The sequence below is a fragment of the Lactuca saligna genome, chromosome 9 (genome assembly GCF_052625555.1).
Source record: "Lactuca saligna cultivar CGN05327 chromosome 9, ASM5262555v1, whole genome shotgun sequence".
NCBI lineage: Eukaryota > Viridiplantae > Streptophyta > Magnoliopsida > Asterales > Asteraceae > Lactuca > Lactuca saligna.
The window spans coordinates 122,661,644-122,682,830 of NC_136425.1; the positions used below are offsets into that span (position 1 = coordinate 122,661,644).

A 21,187-nucleotide genomic window follows, 5' to 3' on the forward strand; every position below is an offset into this window, starting at 1 on the left:
GACAAGTACTGCAATGAAAGTGCTCAAAACAACTCTGGAACTCGAAAAATGTTGATCTACTCGGCGAGTAGTATCGTGTACTTGGAGAGTTTAATCTTAACTTGCAGTTATAATGCGTAATTACCCATGCACTTGCCGAGTAGGAGTTGTGCACTCGGCGAGTAGGTGTTGTATTGCCAAAAATTGTCCAACTTGTTTTCTTCTCGATTAAGGTTTTGAATTGGGATAATTCATTGACTCTTGCTCTAAACATTTTAGCAGCAACACTCTCCATCACTCCTAACTCTGACAGACTCAAACTTAATGATAGAACTTTGCACTCTTACTTGAACATTCCTTACTTCCTCACTTGAACCTTGACCCTTAAAACTTCTATATGCATCCTAACCTTCCAATCCTGAAAAATATGCAACCAAAAGTGAAAGCAATAAAGTCATAAAAGAATCAAAATCATCCAAGTTCAACATTTGTTCAAATCAAACACCATAAAATTGAACAAAACAGATCTGTATATGATCCTACTCGCCGAGTTCATGTCCTACTCGGCGAGTAGGATGAACATCAGGAGCAGATTGATGTCGCATGTATATGGGTCATCCAAAACACCCAATTTTGCATAGGGGTTTGTTGTACTAAGTCCAATAACCACTAATCCAAAAGAAATTTTTCCTAAAACCTCCTAATTCATAGTAAAATCAAAACCCTAGAAATTGAAGAAACCCCCAAATCTGAGTTTAGACAAAATAAGGGCAAAGAAGTGACAAAGCTTTAACCTTTGATAAGTATTAAGTGTAAAAATCATACCTTTACTCTTGAAAGTTGAAGATTTAGCAAAAATCGAAGGAATCGCTTGAGAGTGGCTGTACACGGCGAGTGTGTGGGTAAAATGAGTGAAAACCCTTTTTTCACAGATTATAAGCCGTCTATGTAAGTTGTCTACTCGCCGAGTAGATTTGCATTATCACGATTTTATGGGTATTTTGACAAGTACTCGCCGAGAAGACGATACTACTCGGCATGTAAAGCTTGCAGTTTGACAAAAATTGAATTTTTTTCTTATTTTTAAACCACCACCCCACACTCTAGGCATTGCTTTCCCTCAAGAAATCATTTAGAACATATTTTCAGAAGAAGATGAATGAAAAAGATCCTAAGAAATTAAAAAGAAAGTAAAGGAAAAAGAAATGCAAACTCTAAACTCGGTTTGCCTCCGAGAAGCGCTTCTTTTTAAGGAGTCATTAGCTGGACTCTTCCCATTCTACGTGGCTGCAATCCCGTCCAGCAACATCAACTCTTCCATGCCTTCATTTCTTGGGACTCCTTCTTCATACCTTTTAACCCTATGTCCATTGACCTTGAAAGGGGTACCATCGTTTGACAATAACTCTATAGCACCATGTGGAAACACCTTCTTCACTAGAAAAGGACCATACCATCTTGACTTGAGTTTGCCTGAGAAGAGTTTTAGCCTTGAATTAAAGAGCAACACCTTTTGCCCTTCATGAAATTCTATATTTTCCTTGATCCTCTTGTCATGTCAACTCTTGGTTTTCTCTTTATAGATTAAAGAGCTAGTGTAAGCATCATTTCTAAGTTCCTCAAGAGCATTCATTTGCATTAACCGGTTGTTCTTGAGCTCCGCCATGTTGAAGTTGCACATCTTTAAAGCCCAAAAAGCTTTATGCTCTATCTCCACCGGTAAATGACATTGCTTTCCATAAACTAGCCTATATGGTGTAGTACCAATAGGTGTTTTGAAAGCTGTACTGAAGGCCCAAAGTGCATCATCTAGCTTATCTGACCATTCTTTCCGATTACGCCCCACCGATCTCTCCAAGATTCTCTTTAAAGCTCTATTTATCACTTCGGTTTGTCCACTAATTTGTGGATGGTAAGATGTAGAAAATTTATGGGTTACCCCATATTTCCATAGCACCTTCTCTAGTTGATTATTGGCAAAATGAGTGCCTCGGTCACTTATAAGAGCTTTCGGGACTCCAAATCTTGAAAATAGCTTCTTTAAAAAGCGCACCACCACCCGACCGTCATTAATAGGCAAAGCTTGTGCCTCCGCCCACTTGGATACATAATCCACAACCACCAATATGTATTTGTTGCCTTTGGACATGGGAAATGGTCCCATGAAATCGATCCCCCCACACATCAAATACTTCGCAGACTTGAATACTATGTTGTGGCATTTCATTTCGAGATAAAATGTTTCCCGCTCTTTAACATGCATCACATTCTTTGACAAATTGGAGTGCATCTTTAAAAATCGTGGGCCAATAAAACCCAATATCAAAGATCTTCTTAGCAGTGTAATGTGCTCCATGATGTCCACCCGTGGGCCCGCTATGACAATGCTCCAAAATTTTATGGCTTTCATTCCCGAACACGCATCCTCGTATGATTCCATCTGCGCAGCTTCGGAAAAGATATGGTTCATCCCAAAAGTAATACTTTATTTCGGAAAAGAATTTCTTATTTTGTTGACTGGTAAGATCTTTTGGGATGTATTTGCTAGCTAAGTAATTAGCTATATTTGCGAACCATGGTTCTTATCCCACGGTCACCATAATGTACTCGTCCGGAAAGTCATCTCCAACTCTATCTTCTTGCAATCGCGGGTTTTCAAGCCTTGACAAGTGGTCAGCTGCTACATTCTCCATTCCCTTTTTGTCGCGTATCTCTATGTCAAACTCTTGAAGAAGAAGAACCCATCGTATCAATCTTGGCTTGGCATCTTGTTTGGCAAACAAATACATGATAGTAGAGTGGTCAGTAAAAACAGTTGTTTTAAATAAAACTAAATGGGCGGAATTTATCAAAAGCGTACACCACAGCTAATAATTCCTTTTCCGTGGTGGTGTAGTTCTCTTGGGCCGAATTTAAAGTTTTACTAGCATAATAAATGGGTCAAAAGTGCTTATCAACCCTTTGACCAAGGAAAACTCCTAATCCAAAGTCACTAGCATCACACATTATTTCAAATGGTAAATCCCAATTTGGTGCAATAATGATCGGGGCATTAGTCAATTTTTCCTTTAAAAATTCAAATGCCTCTAAACACTCTTTAGTAAAATTAAATGGTGCATCCTTTAAGAGTATTTGTGCTAGAGTTCTAGTTATTTTAGAAAAATCTTTTATAACACGCCGATAAAAACCCGCGTGACCTAGAAAACTTCTAATGCCCTTCACATTAGCTGGTAGGGGTAATTTGGCAATGGTGTCAATCTTTGCCCGATCCACTTCAATTCCCAATTTGGAAACCTTGTGGCCTAAAACTATACCCTCCTTGACCATAAAGTGACATTTCTCCCAATTGAGGACTAAGTCGGTTTTTTCACACCTAGAAAGCATTAAGTCAAGATTTGTGAGACAATCATGTAAGGAAGAACCAAAAACAGAAAAATTGTCCATAAAAACTTCCATGACTTTTTTCACCATATTGTGGAATATGGCTGTCATACACCTTTGAAATGGCGCGGGTGCATTGCATAGCCCAAAGGGCATGCGTCGATAAGCAAAAGTCCCACTTGGGCACGTAAATGTGGTCTTTTCTTGGTCCATTGGGTCTATGGGTATTTGGAAATAACCCAAAAATCCATCTAGAAAGCAATAATAACTATGGACCAATAATCTTTCTAACATTTGATCAATAAAAGGTAAGGGAAAATGGTCTTTACGAGTGACATTGTTTAGCTTTCGATAATCGATGCACACTCTCCAACCGGTTACCGTTCATGTCGGAATAAGCTCATTCTTTTCGTTGGTTATGACCATCGTCCCTCCTTTCTTGGGGACTCACCCACGGACTGTCGGAAATGGAATATATAATCCCCGCATCTAAAAGCTTGACCACTTCCTTCTTGACCACTTCTTACATATTTGGGTTTAATCGTCTTTGGTGCTGTACAACCGACTTTGCTCCTTCTTCCAGATTAATCTTGTGAGAACAATAAGAGGGGCTTATTCCCTTGATGTCAATAATGCTCCATGCTATGGCCCGCTTTCGCTTCTTCAAAACTTGGAATAGTTCTTCCTTTTCAAATTTGGAAAGGTCAGAGGCTATGATAACTGGCTTTTGATGGCCATCTTCAAGGAAAATATACTCCAAATGTTCTGGTAACGTTTTGAGCTCGGTTTTTGGGTTCTGTTGGTTGTACTCACCGAGTGCAGGTAAGGGACTCGGCGAGTTGGCAGCTGAATTCATGAATTCCATTTTCTCCAAGCATGGACTCGGCGAGTAGCTCGGCCCTACTCGGCGAGTTGAACTGTTAAATTGTTTCATCAATTCTTCAAACTCAGCTTCTTCCAACAGCCTCTCGATCTCCATTAAGTCTTTTTCAGCATCAAATTCTTCATCAAAAATTGTGGACTTGTTGGAATCTTCACTTTTGCATTCCTCCATTAATTCATCAAGCATGTCAATTGAGAATGCCATGTCGTCACGATTCCTTGCATACTTCATAGCTTGATCAACCCCAAAAGTGACTGAATCTTCTCCTACTCGCAAAGTAAGCTTCGAGTCCCTTATGTCTACTATAGCACTTGCTGTGTTGAGGAAGGGTCTTCCGAGGATGATCAGGACTTGAGGATCCGCCTCCATATCTAGAATTATGAAATCAGCGGGAAATATAAACTTGTCCACCTTGACCAGTAAGTCTGCACATATGCCTCTTGGAAAAGTGACTGTCTTGGTTGCTAAATGAATCGCCATACGAATTGGCCTTGGTTCCGGGAGATCCAGTTTCTTGAAGAATGAATATGGTATGAGGTTTACACTTGCTCCCGAATCGACCAAAGCATGAATGGTAGCCAAGTTACCAAATTGACAAGGCAAAGTTAAGCTCCCCGGGTCACCCTTCTTCTTTGGTAGCTTATTTAGCATAGCAGCTGAGTAGTTTTCATTAAAAACTACCTTTTTCACTTCCTCTATCTTCCTTCTATTCGTGAGAAGTTCTTTAAGGAATTTTGCATATTTAGGCATTTTTGTGACAGCTTTAATGAAGGGTATGTTGATTTGAAGAGCTTTGATATGATCAAGAAACTTCTGGTACTCCTCTTCCTGCTTCGCTCTCTTAGCTCGGGCTGGGTATGGCAATGGAGGATGGTAAGGCTTTTCAGGGATCTTCTCTTTCGAGTTTGGCAGTGGACTCGCTGAGTCCATATTCTGGACTCGGCGAGTAGGCTCTGTTCCATGAAGATTTCGATTTTGGTCTTGAATTTCTGCATCCTTCTCCTGTGATTCTTTGGGTGCTTCATTCTGACTAGGGGCCAAAGGAGTGATTATTTTCCAACTTCTTGTTGTGACTATATTTATGTGTGCGCCTCGTGGGTTATTTTCGGTTTTACTAGGAAGTTCGCCTGGTGATCTTTGGTTGATTTGTTGAGCAAGTTGCCCTAGTTGCGTTTCTATGTTGTGGATAGAGGCTTGCTGGTTTCTAAGCATAGTTCTCGTTTCTTGAATTGCAGTATCATGATCACCATGTCTCTTTTCTGAAGTAACTACAAATTTTGTAAGCATCTCTTCCAAACTTGGTTTTCTTTCTTGTGTCAGCTCCTCCTTTTGGTAAAAACCTCTTCCTTTCTGCTTGTACTTCTCCTCCTTAGCCTTCTTGTACTCTTCATATGGGAGCCACTCTTTCTTTGGTTTTCGCCAATCTTCATCATATTGGTCCCCACTTGAGTAACATACTTGCACCTTTTTGTTGCCATTTTCATCCAAGTCGCAGTCTTTAGTAAGACGAGGTCCATTACAATTTTCACAACCTACCCGTATAGCATGGATCGTTTGATCCATTTTATCCATCCTCTTATCCATGGTTTTTACCATAGCCATGATCACAGACCAGTCTTCAGTAGATGCATATGCAGCTCCCTTAGTAACATCATTTCTTGGATTATGGTATTCTCTAGAATGCTTAGAGAATTCTTCAATCAATTCCTTGATCACCGGGGGTGGCTTCTTTGTGAGCGGGCCTTGCGAGTCAAGTAACTGCCTGGTTATAACATTGACTCCATCATAGAAGAGGGAGACTTCTTGTTTTCTATTAAGGTCATGGTGCGGGCAATTTCTTAGCAAGCTCTTGGACCTCTCCCAAGCTTAATATGGCGACTCTCCAGCTTGTTGTTCAAAGTTAGCAATGGCCTTCTTCAACTTGGCTATCTTGGAAGGTGGGCAAAAGTGATCAATAAATTCTTCTTTCATCTTAGCCCATGTGGTGACTGACCTGGGGGGAGGTGACTTGAGCCAGTCTTTTGCAGCACCTTTGAATGTCACTGGAAGCATGTGAAGTAGCTGAGTCTCGCGAGGCACATTGGAACATTAAAATAATCATCTACATCTTTGACTCCATCCAAATGCTTGTAGGCATCTTCGTGGTCTTTTCCATAAAAGGAATTTCCTTTATCTTAGCGAGTATGTGGCCCTTTCGCTCGAACGTAGCAGTAGCGGGAATTGCGGGTTGCACAAGTCCCGGGCCGGTGTCATCGCGGATCCTCTTCTTCCACTCTCCCATGGGGATTTCATCAATGTTAGCCATGGTAAGAGCTAACTCGTCACCGGAATCGGAGTTGTGCCCATATGTAGGTTCTTCTTCCTCCTCGGTGTCGTACTTGGTGTCTTCCTTGATTGGGTCTTCGCTTGCTAAAGATGCGTTGGATGTACCTGCTTTGCTGCTCTTTTTCTACCCAAAAACAGTCTTCAAGTTAGATAAATGTGACTTCTTAGGTGTATTCTAGCTCTCCACGTCCTTTCCTCTGTTCTTTCTCAATGCGGATTCCGGATCTTCAAACGGGGGTACCAGCGGAGTGTTTGATCCTCTGGTCATGAATGTCTTGAAATAAAACAAGATAAAAACGTAAAAAGAACAAAAATATACAACTAAAAAAAATGAAAATTAAATGTAAAATAATACTCTACTCGCCGAGTAGGTGCGAATGCACTCGGCGAGTAGTAGTGCAATTTAAAAAAAAAAAAACTAAGCTTACTATAAAAACTAAACCAGATGCTAAAACCTAACTACTAACTATTAAACTGCAATAAATTAAATGTGTGCCAGTAAACTCACACAAAGGATCGAAAAAATTAGGAATTAGATTAACTATTTAGAACCATTCTCCGGCAACGGTGCCAAAAACTTGACGTTTGTGAAACGACCTAATTTTAATCCTACTTTTAGTTGATAAATTAGGCACACAAAGGCAGTGAACCTGTCTTTTAGTGGAATAGTTGGATAAGTAGGGTGTCGAACTCAGGGAACGAAAATTAATCTAATAACTAATTTTAACTAAGCAAGTAATAAAAGTAAAAGGGTTTTTCTCTAGTTTTACATGGCTAGAAACTTAAACACAACACTTATGCACATAATTAAATAAACAATTAACAAAATGACAAATTCACCAAATTTAACAAAGGGTTTCTGTTTAGGTTCAACCAATTCACTCCTATGGTCAGTTATACGATAAATCAATTATTATTGGTTACCAACTATAGTGGTTAGGTTCATGTTCATTACTCCTAACCCTTAGACAATTAATCAATTCAAGCAGTGGCCAATTGTTTAAACTAATTAATTTGCAAGTTCAATTATTTGGATTAAATAAGATTTGTAATTGGTTAATCAAGTTAGTGTTTCAATTAACCTCTTGTTTGTTGGTTTCTCAAACAAGCTCACACATTAATTTACCCATTCTCTAATTAATCCTAGTTTCATATTCATTATTCCTAGGCATATTATAAAGTGTTCACATAAACATATGAGGTTAACAACTAAGAGATGTTCATGCAACTTAATTGCCTTCCAATTAACAGAAAATAGTTGTGCTTAATGCATAAGGTTCTTTACCAAACTTAATTTAATAAAATCACCAAATAACAATCAATCAAAAAGTAATAATTAAACCATAGGAGTAACTTGGTCTTCCCCAATAGAAACAAAAATAATTTAGTTCATAGTCATAGCAAAAACAAACTAAAAAAAAAAATTAACTAGGCTAAACATGCTTAATTCCTAAGATTGAGTGGAATGTATAACCTAAGTTGCCTTGATTCTTCAAAGGATTGAAGGTTATGGTTTCTCAGCTCTTCAAAGGGTTCTTTTTCGCAGATGCAGCTCCCAAAAACTCCAAAAGTCTTTCACATTCAGATAATGGTTCGATATTTATAATTATCACTAAACAGGGGGTACTCGGCGAGTAGAACACCCAACTCACCGAGTAGATGCATAAAATCCGTCTAATGCCAGGAGTCTTGACTTATCTTCTAGAATATTCTTGGGTACTCATCGAGTAGCCTCGATTACTCATCGAGTTCATGTGCTTTTGTTCCTCATTCTTCATTCTTTGGTCTCTAATTGCTTCTCCTTGTTCCCTTTCACTTCCAAGCATGTCTTTTGGACTAAAAAAAAATTTAAGCATTATTAAGTACCTTTTGTCCACATTATGCACATAATTAGCTAAAAATGAATAAAAATGTATGCTAAACATATGACTAATTATGCAAATATCACTTATCGATAAGTTTCGCTTATAAAGGATTTGTCTGGTTACTTATGATTATGATATTGATTTGAGTTATGAAGAGTTATGGTTGTGTTTCTGATTAATATAGGTTGTGATCACAAGTTGGAATATGGAATCTTGTCACTATGGATAGTGGTCATATAGTAAAACCTTTTGTAAATTGTTTGAGGAATCCGGTTTCTCTTATGAACAATAATGGTAAGATCGGGTGTCAAGGATCAAATGGTTGACGTTATAGGTTGACTAGGAGGTTCAAATGGTTATGAAGATTGTTAGAGTGTAGTTAAATCCAAGTGGGGGAGAAATTTTTTGGAATTAATGGAAATATTTCCAAATACGGATCAACATGGACTTCCATAAATAAGGGCAAATGAGTAGCCAGTTAGGTTGGGGTATGAGTCAAGGATTTTGCAAGGGATAATATTATAACTTCTCTGTCTGTTCTTGTCTGATAAAAGCCTTGGGCTTCAAATCATGAACCATAGACCTGATTAGGATTTAACAGGATGTAAGTTTTGGCTCATAATGTTCCTTGGTTAGGTATTCTTATGGGTAGTTGGCAAGGCCATGGGTTCGACCCATGGCAATTGAGGAAGTGTTGTAAGATTGCGGGGTATCCATAATATTCACTAGATTGTCAGTTAGTGTGGAATCATTGTACGACTGCAGGGTGGCCATAACATTCACTAGACTGACAACCATTATGGATGCATTGTAAGACTATAGGTAGCCATAACACTCACTAGACTAACAGGCAATGTGGAAATGTTGAATTCGCGACTGTTTAATTAGTTATAACATGAGCAATTCTTTTGTCACCTCGTGATGACATGGATTTGACTGGTTAAACCATAATGGTCATTTGAAGTCACAACATAAAACCTTTCGTGTCACAACGTGAAAAAGGAATTGATCGGGCATGAAACGCGAACAAGCCTGAGTTCATGACGTGACACCCTTGGTCACAATGTGAGACTCGTCTGGACAGAATAAAATTGTTTTTTATGAGTTGTTTGTGATTAGTTCTTTCAGTATTATTTAGGGGTGTTAGAGCGCTTGTGAGAATGTAGTTTATGTTTGTTCTTAGCTTCACAAAACTTAGACAAGAGATAAGTCTTGCTTGTGTGGTTTTAGCACTAGTTTAGAAGGATATCATACACCTATGTTGTATTCTTGTCTTTTGATGTTGTGTGAAGTTAGAATCTAAATTCCAAAAGGTAGAATAAAACCTAAACGTATAATGTTATTGATGATGCCATTGAACTTAGGTAATTAATGCATGCTAGATTCATTGAACTAATCCATTGGTGCAACATGTGTGTGTTAGGTCCATGCTAGAGGTGAGGACTTTCGTGTGGTCATATTGTGACGTTATGCATGCTATATTTTCTATTTTGCTACTCTTGAATGAAACTAGGAAATGCATGATAAATGTTGTGTGATCGAAAGGTGTGTCTTATTATATGCCATTACATATCGTTTTGTATACCTTGTGTTTGATATGTCTTAGATGTGTGTTTCATGGATGTAGTATGCCATAGATTAGTACTAATATTTCACTTGCATGATTACATAAAAATACTGGTGAGTTGTGTGTTTTACCCATGTGAGAGAAAAATAATTAATTACCTAATTAATTAATAAAAGGGGAAAAGCACATAATGGGATTAAAGGGTAGAAACCTAACTTAAGTACATTCCCTTACGATATATCATGTTGGAAGGATATCGATGGAGGAATAGAACTGAATCCAAGTCGATGTCAAATGGTTTTCTAGATGCCCATATAGAGACATGGAACTTGTATAATCGTGTACCATGACTAGAGTGATGTTGGCCATTAATAAGGCCAGATCAAGCATCACATTTGGGTGTAGGCATGCAATCAATGTTCTACTAAAACACCCTTGAACGATAACGCATTATCATGTACATGCATGGTCGGATGAGTGAAGTTGTCGAACCAGGGACAATGTTACGAGTGGGAGTTGTTCCCTATATCGTGCATTAGGTCGCCAAGTCACGTTATTAAAGAGCGAGGTCTTTATTTGGGGAGTGTTCGCAATGAAATAGACCCTAGGTAGTGAGGGAAATTAAAAGTAAATAAATCTAAGAAAATAAATAAATAATTACTATGATGAAAGAATGTCTAGATTAATATGTAAGTATATGTTAATATTTATCGATGAACAACACATGGATTGGTGTGATTACATGATTTGACATGATGTATGTGTATGTTTTGTTTCCATGCTTATGTGCTTGAGATTGAATCACTATGCTAACACTTAAACTTGTTTCTTTCCTGTTGTTGTAGCTTTGCATTGGTATTGGTAGCTTGATTATTGATAGCATGGTAAGGTTGGGATCCTTTGGGTAGTTATAGTCTTTTGGCTACTAGTGTTGATACCGATTTGAGTCTTGATCTGATATTTCATTCACACTTGGTTTTGGTTTTTGTTTTAGTTGGGTTTTTTGTACAATTATGGAACTTGATAAGGTGTTTTTGAAATATTTTCTAAATAACTATTATTGATCATTTTATAAGACTTCCGCTAACATTTTTCTGATAATAATTGGTTAAAATGAAAGAAAATTTTCGGTGAAAAATCATGGTGTTACAGAATCAGACCGTTATTGTTGGTTGGCCACTCCTTGTTGGGAGTGAGGGTTGTTAGAATTATGATGGTGTTTGAGGCATGTGTAGCTCTTTGTTGGGTGAGACTCGTGGGCAAGGCCCATTTTGTTATGTTAGTTTGGGTGAAACCTGTAGGCGAGGCCCGTTTGGTTATGTTAGCGTGGATGAGATTCGTGGCGAGGCCAGTTTGGGTTAGGTTATCTTGGGTGAGCAGACCATTCATACATTCAAATATATGCTTAGGGAAGGTAGTGTTGATCGTAATCCTCCAGACCAATGATGAAATGATGACGAGCTCAGTGTGATCTGCAATCTTGAGCATCGTAGAGGATTAGATGGTATCATGGTTTATCGTGAATCAATAAGTGTATGAGTCATGAGGGTTGGACCTGGTAGTGCCTAGCATAGTTGGGGCATTAATTTTTTTTGGACTACGGAAGCTTAGTGACAAGCGGGTTGGATCCATGTTGCAGATAGGCTAGGGTGTCCTTCATCAATTAGGATATTGGCCAGAGTTTTGTTATGCAACCGCGCGTGAGATTATCAGTCCCCACAAACGGGTAAAAGATTATACATTCCAGTTTATTGGAAGGTCTGTGTGGAATTAGGAGATCTTAGAAATATCGAGCATGAAAAATTTTGGTTATTAGGATGCGAGTTATGTATTGATTTGGCACCAATGATGGAGACTTGTGATGCGGGTCGCCTTTGTGTTAAGGTTCAAGGCTATAAGCATTGGTAACTTGTCAGGATATCTGTTGTCCAATTATTATCGTGAAAATTCAGGGTCGGAGGAGTTTGTTTGGTTTAGGTTTTGAAATGGAGCCATTATAAATATGGCATGGAATGGTTCTGTCTGGCTGAAAGTCAGATATGGTTTAGGATCTTCATTTTGGGTATAGCAGTTGGACCTTCTATTGGTTGAGGACAGGGTATTATGGTCCATTTCTCCGTCGGGTTAAGTAATTTTTGTTAAGATGGGGGCGTTGATGGTAGTATTGGAAGGCGGTCATCTATATGTGAGTTGACTTCTTGGTCCCAATCAGAATTCAAGTAGTTCTAGCAAGGTTGTATGTTTTGGCAGAATAAGTTGTGAGGAATGATTTGATGACAAAATCTAATTTAAGTGGGGCAGACTTGTAACACCCGTTCTTCAAGTACATTTCCTTATGAATTTTAAAGTTTATATTTTGAGGAATTAAGGGAATACGTGGGGAGTAGATGATTAATTATGCAGGTCATGATTCATTATAACCACACAAGGGTTTAATGCCCTATGTAGGGTGTAACGCAAATTACAAAGGGCGTAACTGTGCAGGGTGCAAACTCTAATTGTGGGGCTTTAAGCCCTATTTGAGACTTAAACTCTTGGAGGACCTTCTTATGACCAGCCTCCATCCCCTATAGCTCCCATCTCGAAACCCTAATCCACAGGAGTCTGGAGAGAGTTTTGGAGCTTTTGAGTGATTTTGGTGTATCTTGATAGTGAAGGAAGGCCATAGTTGAATTTGTGGTGCACTCAAGCCTGTGGATTTAGATCTTTGATACCTTTTTCCATTTTCGGAAGGTTTAAAGTTCAAACAATCATGAATATTTTGCTAGATATTGCTAGTTTATGAGTTTATGTTCTTTTTGTCCTATACTCTTGGTCAATTTGGGTATGTGTGACAACCCAACATTTATCCGTTATGAAATCCTGTTTTCACTAACGGAATTCGTCGCTTTATAAAAGGTTTCGTAATATTTAGAGTCGTCAATAAATAAAGATCTATTTATTTATATTTCATGTCATTTAGTATGAGTAAATATAACTTGTTAATGTTAATCTCGTTAAACAAAATAAAGTTATATTACTTTTTAACCACTTCACCCGGGTAAAAAGTTTAACCCCGTTAAACGTCAACATCGAGTAGTCGTGTATCGGGTGCAACACCCGAGGCATATATAAAGGAAATGTATATCACTTTGTACATTTTTACCACCCAAAAACCCACTCTCTTACTACTTTCTCTCTCTAGACCCGATTTCGACTCCAAAACCGCGATTTCCGGACCTTAAACGTAAGATCTTCAACCATAACTTGTTCTAAACATACAATACTGTCTTTATAACTCAAAAATCACATGATTGAGACATGGAAAAGGAGTTTACGGCCTAAGAAGCTCCTTAGGCCGTAAACACCCAAATTGTGCCAAAAAGTCCCAAATTTCCTTCTTAAAACTTGGATACTACTTAGGGGTTTTACCTAGGAGTGTTTTAACATCAAAACCATAAGTTTTAGGGAATTAAGAAGGGTTTATGGCCCAAGCACATGCTTAGGCCGTAAACACCCATTTTCCTTGCAAAATGGCCCAAAAAACTCATCCAAGGCATGTTAGAATTTAGATATGAATTTAGGGAATGCTTAGGGCCATTAAACAACACATTTTGAGGGGTAATATAGAGTTTACGGCCCAAGCATATGCTAGGACCATCAAGTCCCCCAAACTACACTAAATGAAGGTTTAAACTCCTAAATTTGGTCCTAGACAATCACTAGAAAATATATGGGATTGATTTAGGGCCTTAGCATTCATTTTTGGGGGTGAACAAGAGTTCACGGCCAAGCCTAGGGACTTACGGCCGTAAACTCCCAAGGAGTAGCCTCTGGGCCGTAAACTCCAAGGAGTAAACTCTCGGACTCCCCCATAACCCCTTTTTGGCATTGTACAATCCCCGAGAACCACTTCTAAGCCCTAAGACCTCGAATCAATGCTAGAATATCTAAATGTTTTAATAAAAAGCATAAAATGGCTAATTTCATGTAAAACACATATTCTATATGTTAATAGGGTCTTAAAAGGTGTACAAGTCCTTCTTTGTCACCAAACGCTCAACCGACAACGTCACCCGATTTACCCGATTTACTCGATTTTTGGTGAGTTCATACCCCTTTAATGAACCTTTCAAATGTTTTTATATGTTTTAGGGGGGGATACAAGTCAAATATACATGTTTATGAAAATTAATCACATGTGATTCATTATCCGTAGTTCAAATCACATGTGATTTACCACTATGCCTTATAAAGGAATTTCGCATTTTCAAAACTATTTTGGATAAATAAACAATTTTCTAAATGTTCCCTTTGGACAAGATTTTTATTAAATAGATTTCCTTATAAAATGTAACCACACTAATATATTATATAAGTAAGACTTGAAGGACTTAGGACCGATGGCATGCCTTATTTCCTGTTCTTGTTTGATTGTGGGCTTAGGGTAGTTGTTATCCGTCCGACTATCATTGACTTCTTGGTTATATATCGTGTATATTAGTGTTGGATATGAGTATTTTCATTCCATTTTATACCTAAACCATTAAAGTGACAAGAACCATCCACACTAAGTTGACTATAATAGGTATAGTTAAGGTCCCTACTATTCACTACTGCTACTACTTTACATACTATAATACACACTATTACGAGTCGATATACGAATAATAGAACACACTACGAACTAAATGAAAGAGTACTACACTATAATACAAGGTAAATCACTAATTCGGAAGATACACACAAACTCACTACACGATACACTATTCGCTACATATTATGCCTAGAGTTTTCCACAGGAAGACGACCCTACACGTATAGATCTATACGGGGCAACCACTATTACATCTCGACTGTTAACTTCAGTCTGATCCGTGCTAGCCCAGGGATGACACTACTTCGCTACATTGTGCATGACCAGGATGGTCATGGGGTTCTCTATTACTCTGACTATCGGTCGCATACAAGGAAACACACTATATCCATACTAAAATACTAAACTAAAGTATGAGTTAATATCCCGAAGTAAATTACAAAAACACTCTTACAATAAATGGTTTTTCATTAATGAAAGTTACTCGCAACTTGAAGATTTTCATTTACGATGTAGTTTCTGGAAAATATAGGATTTTCTAGGGCTTTTCTACTACTTTCAAACTGTAAATCGCAGCTTACATACTATATGTTCTAAGGCATTTTATACAAAAATTCACACTAAACTCTTATGAACTCACCAGCTTTATGTTGATACTCGTTTTCAAAATAACTTGTATCCTCAGGTCAAAGATAGACAGGTACAGGTGCAACATTTTGGAGAAGATGGAGTATACAAGATCCATCTCTTATTTGTGTATTACTTTTGGTGTTGTTGAACTATATAGAAAACACTTGTAATTAAACTTAATATGAAATGAAATGGTTGTATGTTTATTGTTTTTACTATTATGCAATTGTGATGATACTGTACATGACGTCCTCCACCCCGAAACGTATTCCGCCATCATCGGTTTTGGGGTGTGACAGATTGGTATCAAAACATTGTTTATAGTGAATCAAGTATATCAACCTATAAAAGATATACGAATCATAAACATTTCGGGACTAAAACACTCTGACCAAGAATATATATTGTTAAGTATCTAAAAGATTTAACTAAGTATATATATACACACACCACTATAAAATACAGAAGTCAGTATCGCACTAGAACAGAACAAAAGTATTAAGATTGTTGGACAGCACAATTGGGCTTAGAGACATATGGTCACATCTGGAGGGATGTAGCCTAATCAACTACATTTTTCTGGGAGTGACTAGGATGTGACTAAGTTTGGTTGTGGTGCTGCAACAAGTCTAAAACTTACCAACACTACCACAATAACGTTAGAATTAGAATACTATATGAGTATTTTGTGACTCTAAAATATACATATGTTACTGGTAGGACAATAGTTGCTAAGTGGATACACCACAGTTACATGTGACTAGGGCGTTATAGACTCAGAATCTGTGGCCTTTGCTTCATTCCATGTTCTTGTTTGATTGGGGTTCTGAAGTTAGGGTTGCTTATTCGAAGGACTATCTTGCTTCGGTGACATGTAATTGGTATGCACTACGCAAGTATTTGGTCAACTAATAACGATTCGTCTTATAAGTATCCTAAAATTTTTATGTCTATTAACTCTTTCTATTCCTCCTTTCTCGCGTAGATATCATGGCTGGTTTCCACCATCTCGGTGACCCGTATTATCCAAACCAGGGCAATGGAGGATTGCTCGATGAGGAGTCAGACGATGATCACCCGATCCCTTTGGATGATCATCATGCCGAAGGCTTCTCGGATAGCTCCAGCTCCGAACCAGAAGTTAACAACCTACCTCCCGGAGCTCCGAACCCCAAACCCCATCAGACATTTCAGGGTCCCACTCATTTGTGGGAAATATCCCTGAACCGATGGAGCGAGGAGCAGGGCTAGCCCTTACCTTACAATGGAGACCGAAGCTTCTACAACATAAGCGAAGGAGGATCAGCGGATCGGGTTCTGCCCATCATGATTCGAAGGATTGCCAGGAATGTCGAGCAGGGTCGAGCAACCATTGGTCGAGTTGTTGAAGTGGATGCCAACTCGAATCTCAACATTTTTCGCATCCGCCAACTCGAAGAAGCCATGGAAAAGACAAGGAGGACCAACGAGGCTCTGCAGTATCAGCTAGCTGCATCCCGAGCTGAAGTTAGGGAACTTCGAGCACGTCAAAGGATGCATGATCGACACCTTCAGGAAGTTATGCATCAACTAGCGGATATGAGGGTTCGCCCAACAAGTAACCGTCACCAGTAGAAGACGTCTATTTACCTCACTCTTTTGTTTAAAGGACTAGCCTTCCCTCTCTATGTTTCGTAGATCACTTGTCTGTAAACATTCCTAGCTTTAAAAGTACTCTAAACTAGACCTCTAAACTGCCAACATTTTCCTTATGGTTTGATGTAAGACCTACTGTTAGGTCAATTTTCATGAACTTGTATTACATCATAAATACCAGTATATTGGCAGTTAACTACTCTGTTATTATAACTCTCATTCTGATCTTGGATTATGTTGATTTAATCCATGAAACACTCTATTCATATTCGCAATAGACTCTTACTATTGCTATCATTTCTATGATCTTCCAGTGAAAGATGCGTCCACGAAAGCATCCAAGCAGAGGAAGACCAGCAACCCAAACCCCTCCTCCACCACCTCCTCCTCCGCAGTTCGATCCAGTGCTGTTCCAAACGGCTGTGACTGCAGCTGTGATAGCAGCCATGGCTCAAGTGAACTCCGGTGATGCGAGCGGTGGCAACTCTAGATTTGGTGAAGTCCATCAAAGAGTGCAGGGATGCACTTATAAGGACTTCATGAACTATAAACCTACCTTCTTCGATGGTACCGGAGGAATTATGGCATTGTCTCAATGGTTCGAAAGAACCGAAGCTGTCTTTGAAATGTGCTCTTGCCCCGAAGAGAGCAAAATCAAGTTAGCAACTACCACCCTCACTAACAGGGCATTGACATGGTGGAATGGCCATGTCAGTGCACTCTCCTTAGTTACAGCTAATGCCATGGGCTGGGACACACTAAAAGATCTCATGAGAATGGAGTACTGCCCTAGGGGCGGTATCCAAAAACTTGGGGAGGAACTCTGGAACCTCAAGATGAAAGGGACCGACATAATAGCTTACACAGCCGGGTTCTGCGACTTGGCGGCTATGTGTCCCAACATGATCCCATGCGAAAACAAAAAGATCGGACGATACATCTGGGGTCTAATGCCCCCGTATCGAGGAAATGTTCTAGCCTCCCGCCCTACCACCTTCGACAACGCCAAGGAATTGGCCCAGAGTTTAATTAATCACGAAGTCTCTTCCACTCCATCAACAGAAACCACAACTCCCACTGCACCACCCGAGTCATCTGACAGAAAGAGGAAAAGATGGGATAAGAAGAAGGGCAAGAAAACTCAAACCTCCTCCATGGACCAGCAAATTGTGGCGGTCCATGCTGCCACTACTCCATCCACTCCTGCACTGCCAAAGCCTTATAGTGGGAATCTGCCCAAATGTCCAAAGTGTCCTTACCACCACAACGGCCACTGTCATGAATTGCAGTGTTCCAACTGCAGTCGGAAGGGCGATACGGTGTGATTCTGCAAGGCCCCTCCCAAACCTATTTTTCAAGTTCCCGGTTCGATAGTGACGCTGACATGTTATGGCTGCGGTGAAGCTGGTCACTTCAAGAAAAACTGTCCGAAGGCTGCGAATGATGGGGGAACCGGAAGACTACTTGCTATTTGTCATAATGAAGCGATGGCGGTTCCCACAGTACTCACGAGTATGTTTCTTCTCAATAACTCTTATGCCTGTGTCTTATTCGATAGTGGTGCAGAAAGAAGCTTCGTAAACCAAAACTTTAAACACTTACTCAAACAATCCCCTCAACCACTAGAAGAAACATTCATCGTAGAAATGGCTAACGGGAAGACCGAAAGCTCTAACGAAATTTACATAGGTTGTACCCTCACGTTAGAGGATCACTCATTTCCAATCGACCTCATACCAGTCTCAATCAAGAGTTTCGATGTCATTGTTGGTATGGGCTGGTTGAGTCTTTATCGTGTCGATATCCTATGCTTCGACAAAGCCATTCGCCTAAATCTTCCAAATCGCAAAACTCTATTGATCTATGGAGATAAACCCGGTACAAGCCTTCGTATCATCTCCAGTATTCAGGCTCAGAAGTAATAGCGCAAGGAATATCGCGCCTTTCTTGCACCTGTCGTCGACTCAATCCAGGAAGTGAAAGATCCAAAATACATCCCTGTCATATGCGATTTCCCTGATGTCTTTCCGGAAGAGCTTCCAGGTGTACCTCCCAAATGTTAGGTTGAGTTCAGAATCGACCTAGTCCCAGGAGCTGCCCCCATAGCTAAGTCGCCCTATCGTTTAGCGCCTGCCGAGATGCAAGAACTATCCGGTCAACTTAACGAACTGCTCAGTAAGGGCTTTATAAGGCCAAGCTTCTCACCTTGGGGAGCTCCGATCTTGTTCGTGAAGAAGAAGGATGAATCATTCTGTATGTGCATCGATTATAGGGAACTCAACAAACTCACGATCAAAAATCGCTACCCTCTCCCTTGTATCGACGACCTTTTCAACCAACTACAAGGAGCGAGGTACTTCTCTAAGATTGACCTTAGGTCTGGGTATCACCAATTACGGGTGCTTGAGGAGGATGTTCCGAAGACAACCTTCTGAACTCGTTACGGACATTTCGAGTTCGTAGTGATGCCCTTTGGGCTGACCAATGCGCCTGCAGTATTTATGGACTTGATGAATAGGGTGTGACGTCCATACTTAGATCAGTTCGTCATCTTCTTTATTGATGATATACTTGTCTACTCTAGGAGCGAAGAAGAACACAAGGATCATCTGCGACAAGTCCTTGAAACCCTACGGTCAGAGAAATTATATGCGAAGTTCTCTAAGTGCGAATTTTGGATCCGAAGGGTTGAATTCTTAGGACACGTGGTTAGTGAAGAGGGAATCCACGTGGATCCCTCCAAAATTAAAGCCATTGAGAACTGGTCAGCACCGAAAACGTCTACAAAAATTCGTCAATTTCTAGGCCTCGCTGGCTACTACCGCAGATTCATACAAAAAATTTCTCGGATTGCGAAACCTCTCACCATGTTGACACAGAAGGGCATATCATTCAATTGGGATGAGAAAAAGTAGAAGGCATTCCAGACCCTGAAGCAAGCCCTATGCACCGCACCGGTATTAACCCTTCCCTAAGGAACAGAAGATTTTGTTGTATACTGTGATGTATCGAATCAGGGGCTTGGTTGTGTCTTGATGCAACGAGGTAAGGTCATCGCCTATGCCTCAAGACAACTAAAGATGCATGAGGTGAACTACACTACTCACAACCTCGAACTAGGAGTAGTCATCTTCATGCTAAAAATCTTGAGACACTACTTGTATGGAACGAAGAGCATAGTGTACACTGATCATAAAAGCCTCCAACATATACTAAACCAGAAAGAGCTCAACATGAGACAACGCCGATGGGTCGAACTACTTAACGATTACGATTGCGAAATTCGATATCACCCTGGGAAAGCCAACGTGGTAGCAGACGCCCTGAGTAGGAAGCAGTATTCTGGTCGGGGAACCAAGTCGTTGACAATGACTATCCATTCGCATATGTCTGCACAGATCAAGGAGGCGCAGCTTGAGGCCCTAAAGCCTGAGAATGTGATGGATGAATCCCTGCGTTGGATGGATAAGAACTTAGAGGTTAAGGGTGACGGAGCCTACTATCTCATTGACCGAATCTGGACTCCACGCCATGAAGGTTTCAGAGAACTGGTCATGAAGGAAGCACACAACACTCGATACTCCATCCACCCATGTTCGGATAAGATGTATATGTTGGGTTATGAGCATTCTAACACTCCTAAGTGTACATGCAACCCTAAATACCTTGGATCTATGTTTTCTCTATTATACACGCAAATATCAACATTCCAAGGTATTGTTCTATTCTAGCATACTAAACTTTGAATAACACAAGTTAGAATAACATACCTTTTGTTAGTGCTTGTCTTCATGAAGCTTGAGTGCCTAGTGCCCCAAGTGTGACACCTCAAATGGTTCACACAACACCATAAGCACTTGGAATAACTTAGAGAGAATTCTACACTTCATGAAATCGGCTAGCCCTCTCTAGAATGATACTAGAGCCGATTTTGTCAACAATAAGATCTTTATATAGTGTTACAATTAGGGTAAACCCTAATTGTCATGACTTTCCATTTCCTTGGATCCATGGGTTCAAATACACCATGGAGCATCCATGGACCATCCTATGGGTTTTAGCCCAACTTGATTATCCATGGAGCATTAGCCCACTATACAAGTATGGATGATTTACACAATCAACCCATATATTTAATTAGTCTTCTTTTGATCACTTAATTAATCCTAGATTAATTCTTGATCAATACTAATTAAATAATCTCATTATTCTTATTATTAATATACTAGAACTTATAATATATTAATAACCATAAGTGTCTTATTTCTCTCATTATAGTCTATCCAAGTGCATGATGCCATGCAACCCAAATGGACCATGCCGGTTCGGGTCAAGTCTTACCATTT

General features: G+C 39.6%; 1 protein-coding gene and 1 non-coding gene across 2 annotated transcripts; one reads left to right on the forward strand and one right to left on the reverse strand.

Moving 5' to 3' along the window:
• Positions 1 to 3,883: 3,883 nt before the first annotated feature.
• Positions 3,884 to 5,530, reverse strand: LOC145016680 (uncharacterized). Its single transcript, XM_078974929.1, has one exon. The coding sequence runs from the start codon at positions 5,528 to 5,530 to the stop codon at positions 3,884 to 3,886; it is 1,647 nt and encodes a 548-aa protein (XP_078831055.1).
• A 529-nt stretch (positions 5,531 to 6,059) lies between these two features.
• On the forward strand, positions 6,060 to 6,166 carry LOC145019123 (small nucleolar RNA R71). Its single transcript, XR_013667442.1, has one exon. It is a non-coding gene; the product is annotated as a small nucleolar RNA R71 (small nucleolar RNA).
• The last annotated feature ends 15,021 nt before the right edge of the window (positions 6,167 to 21,187 follow it).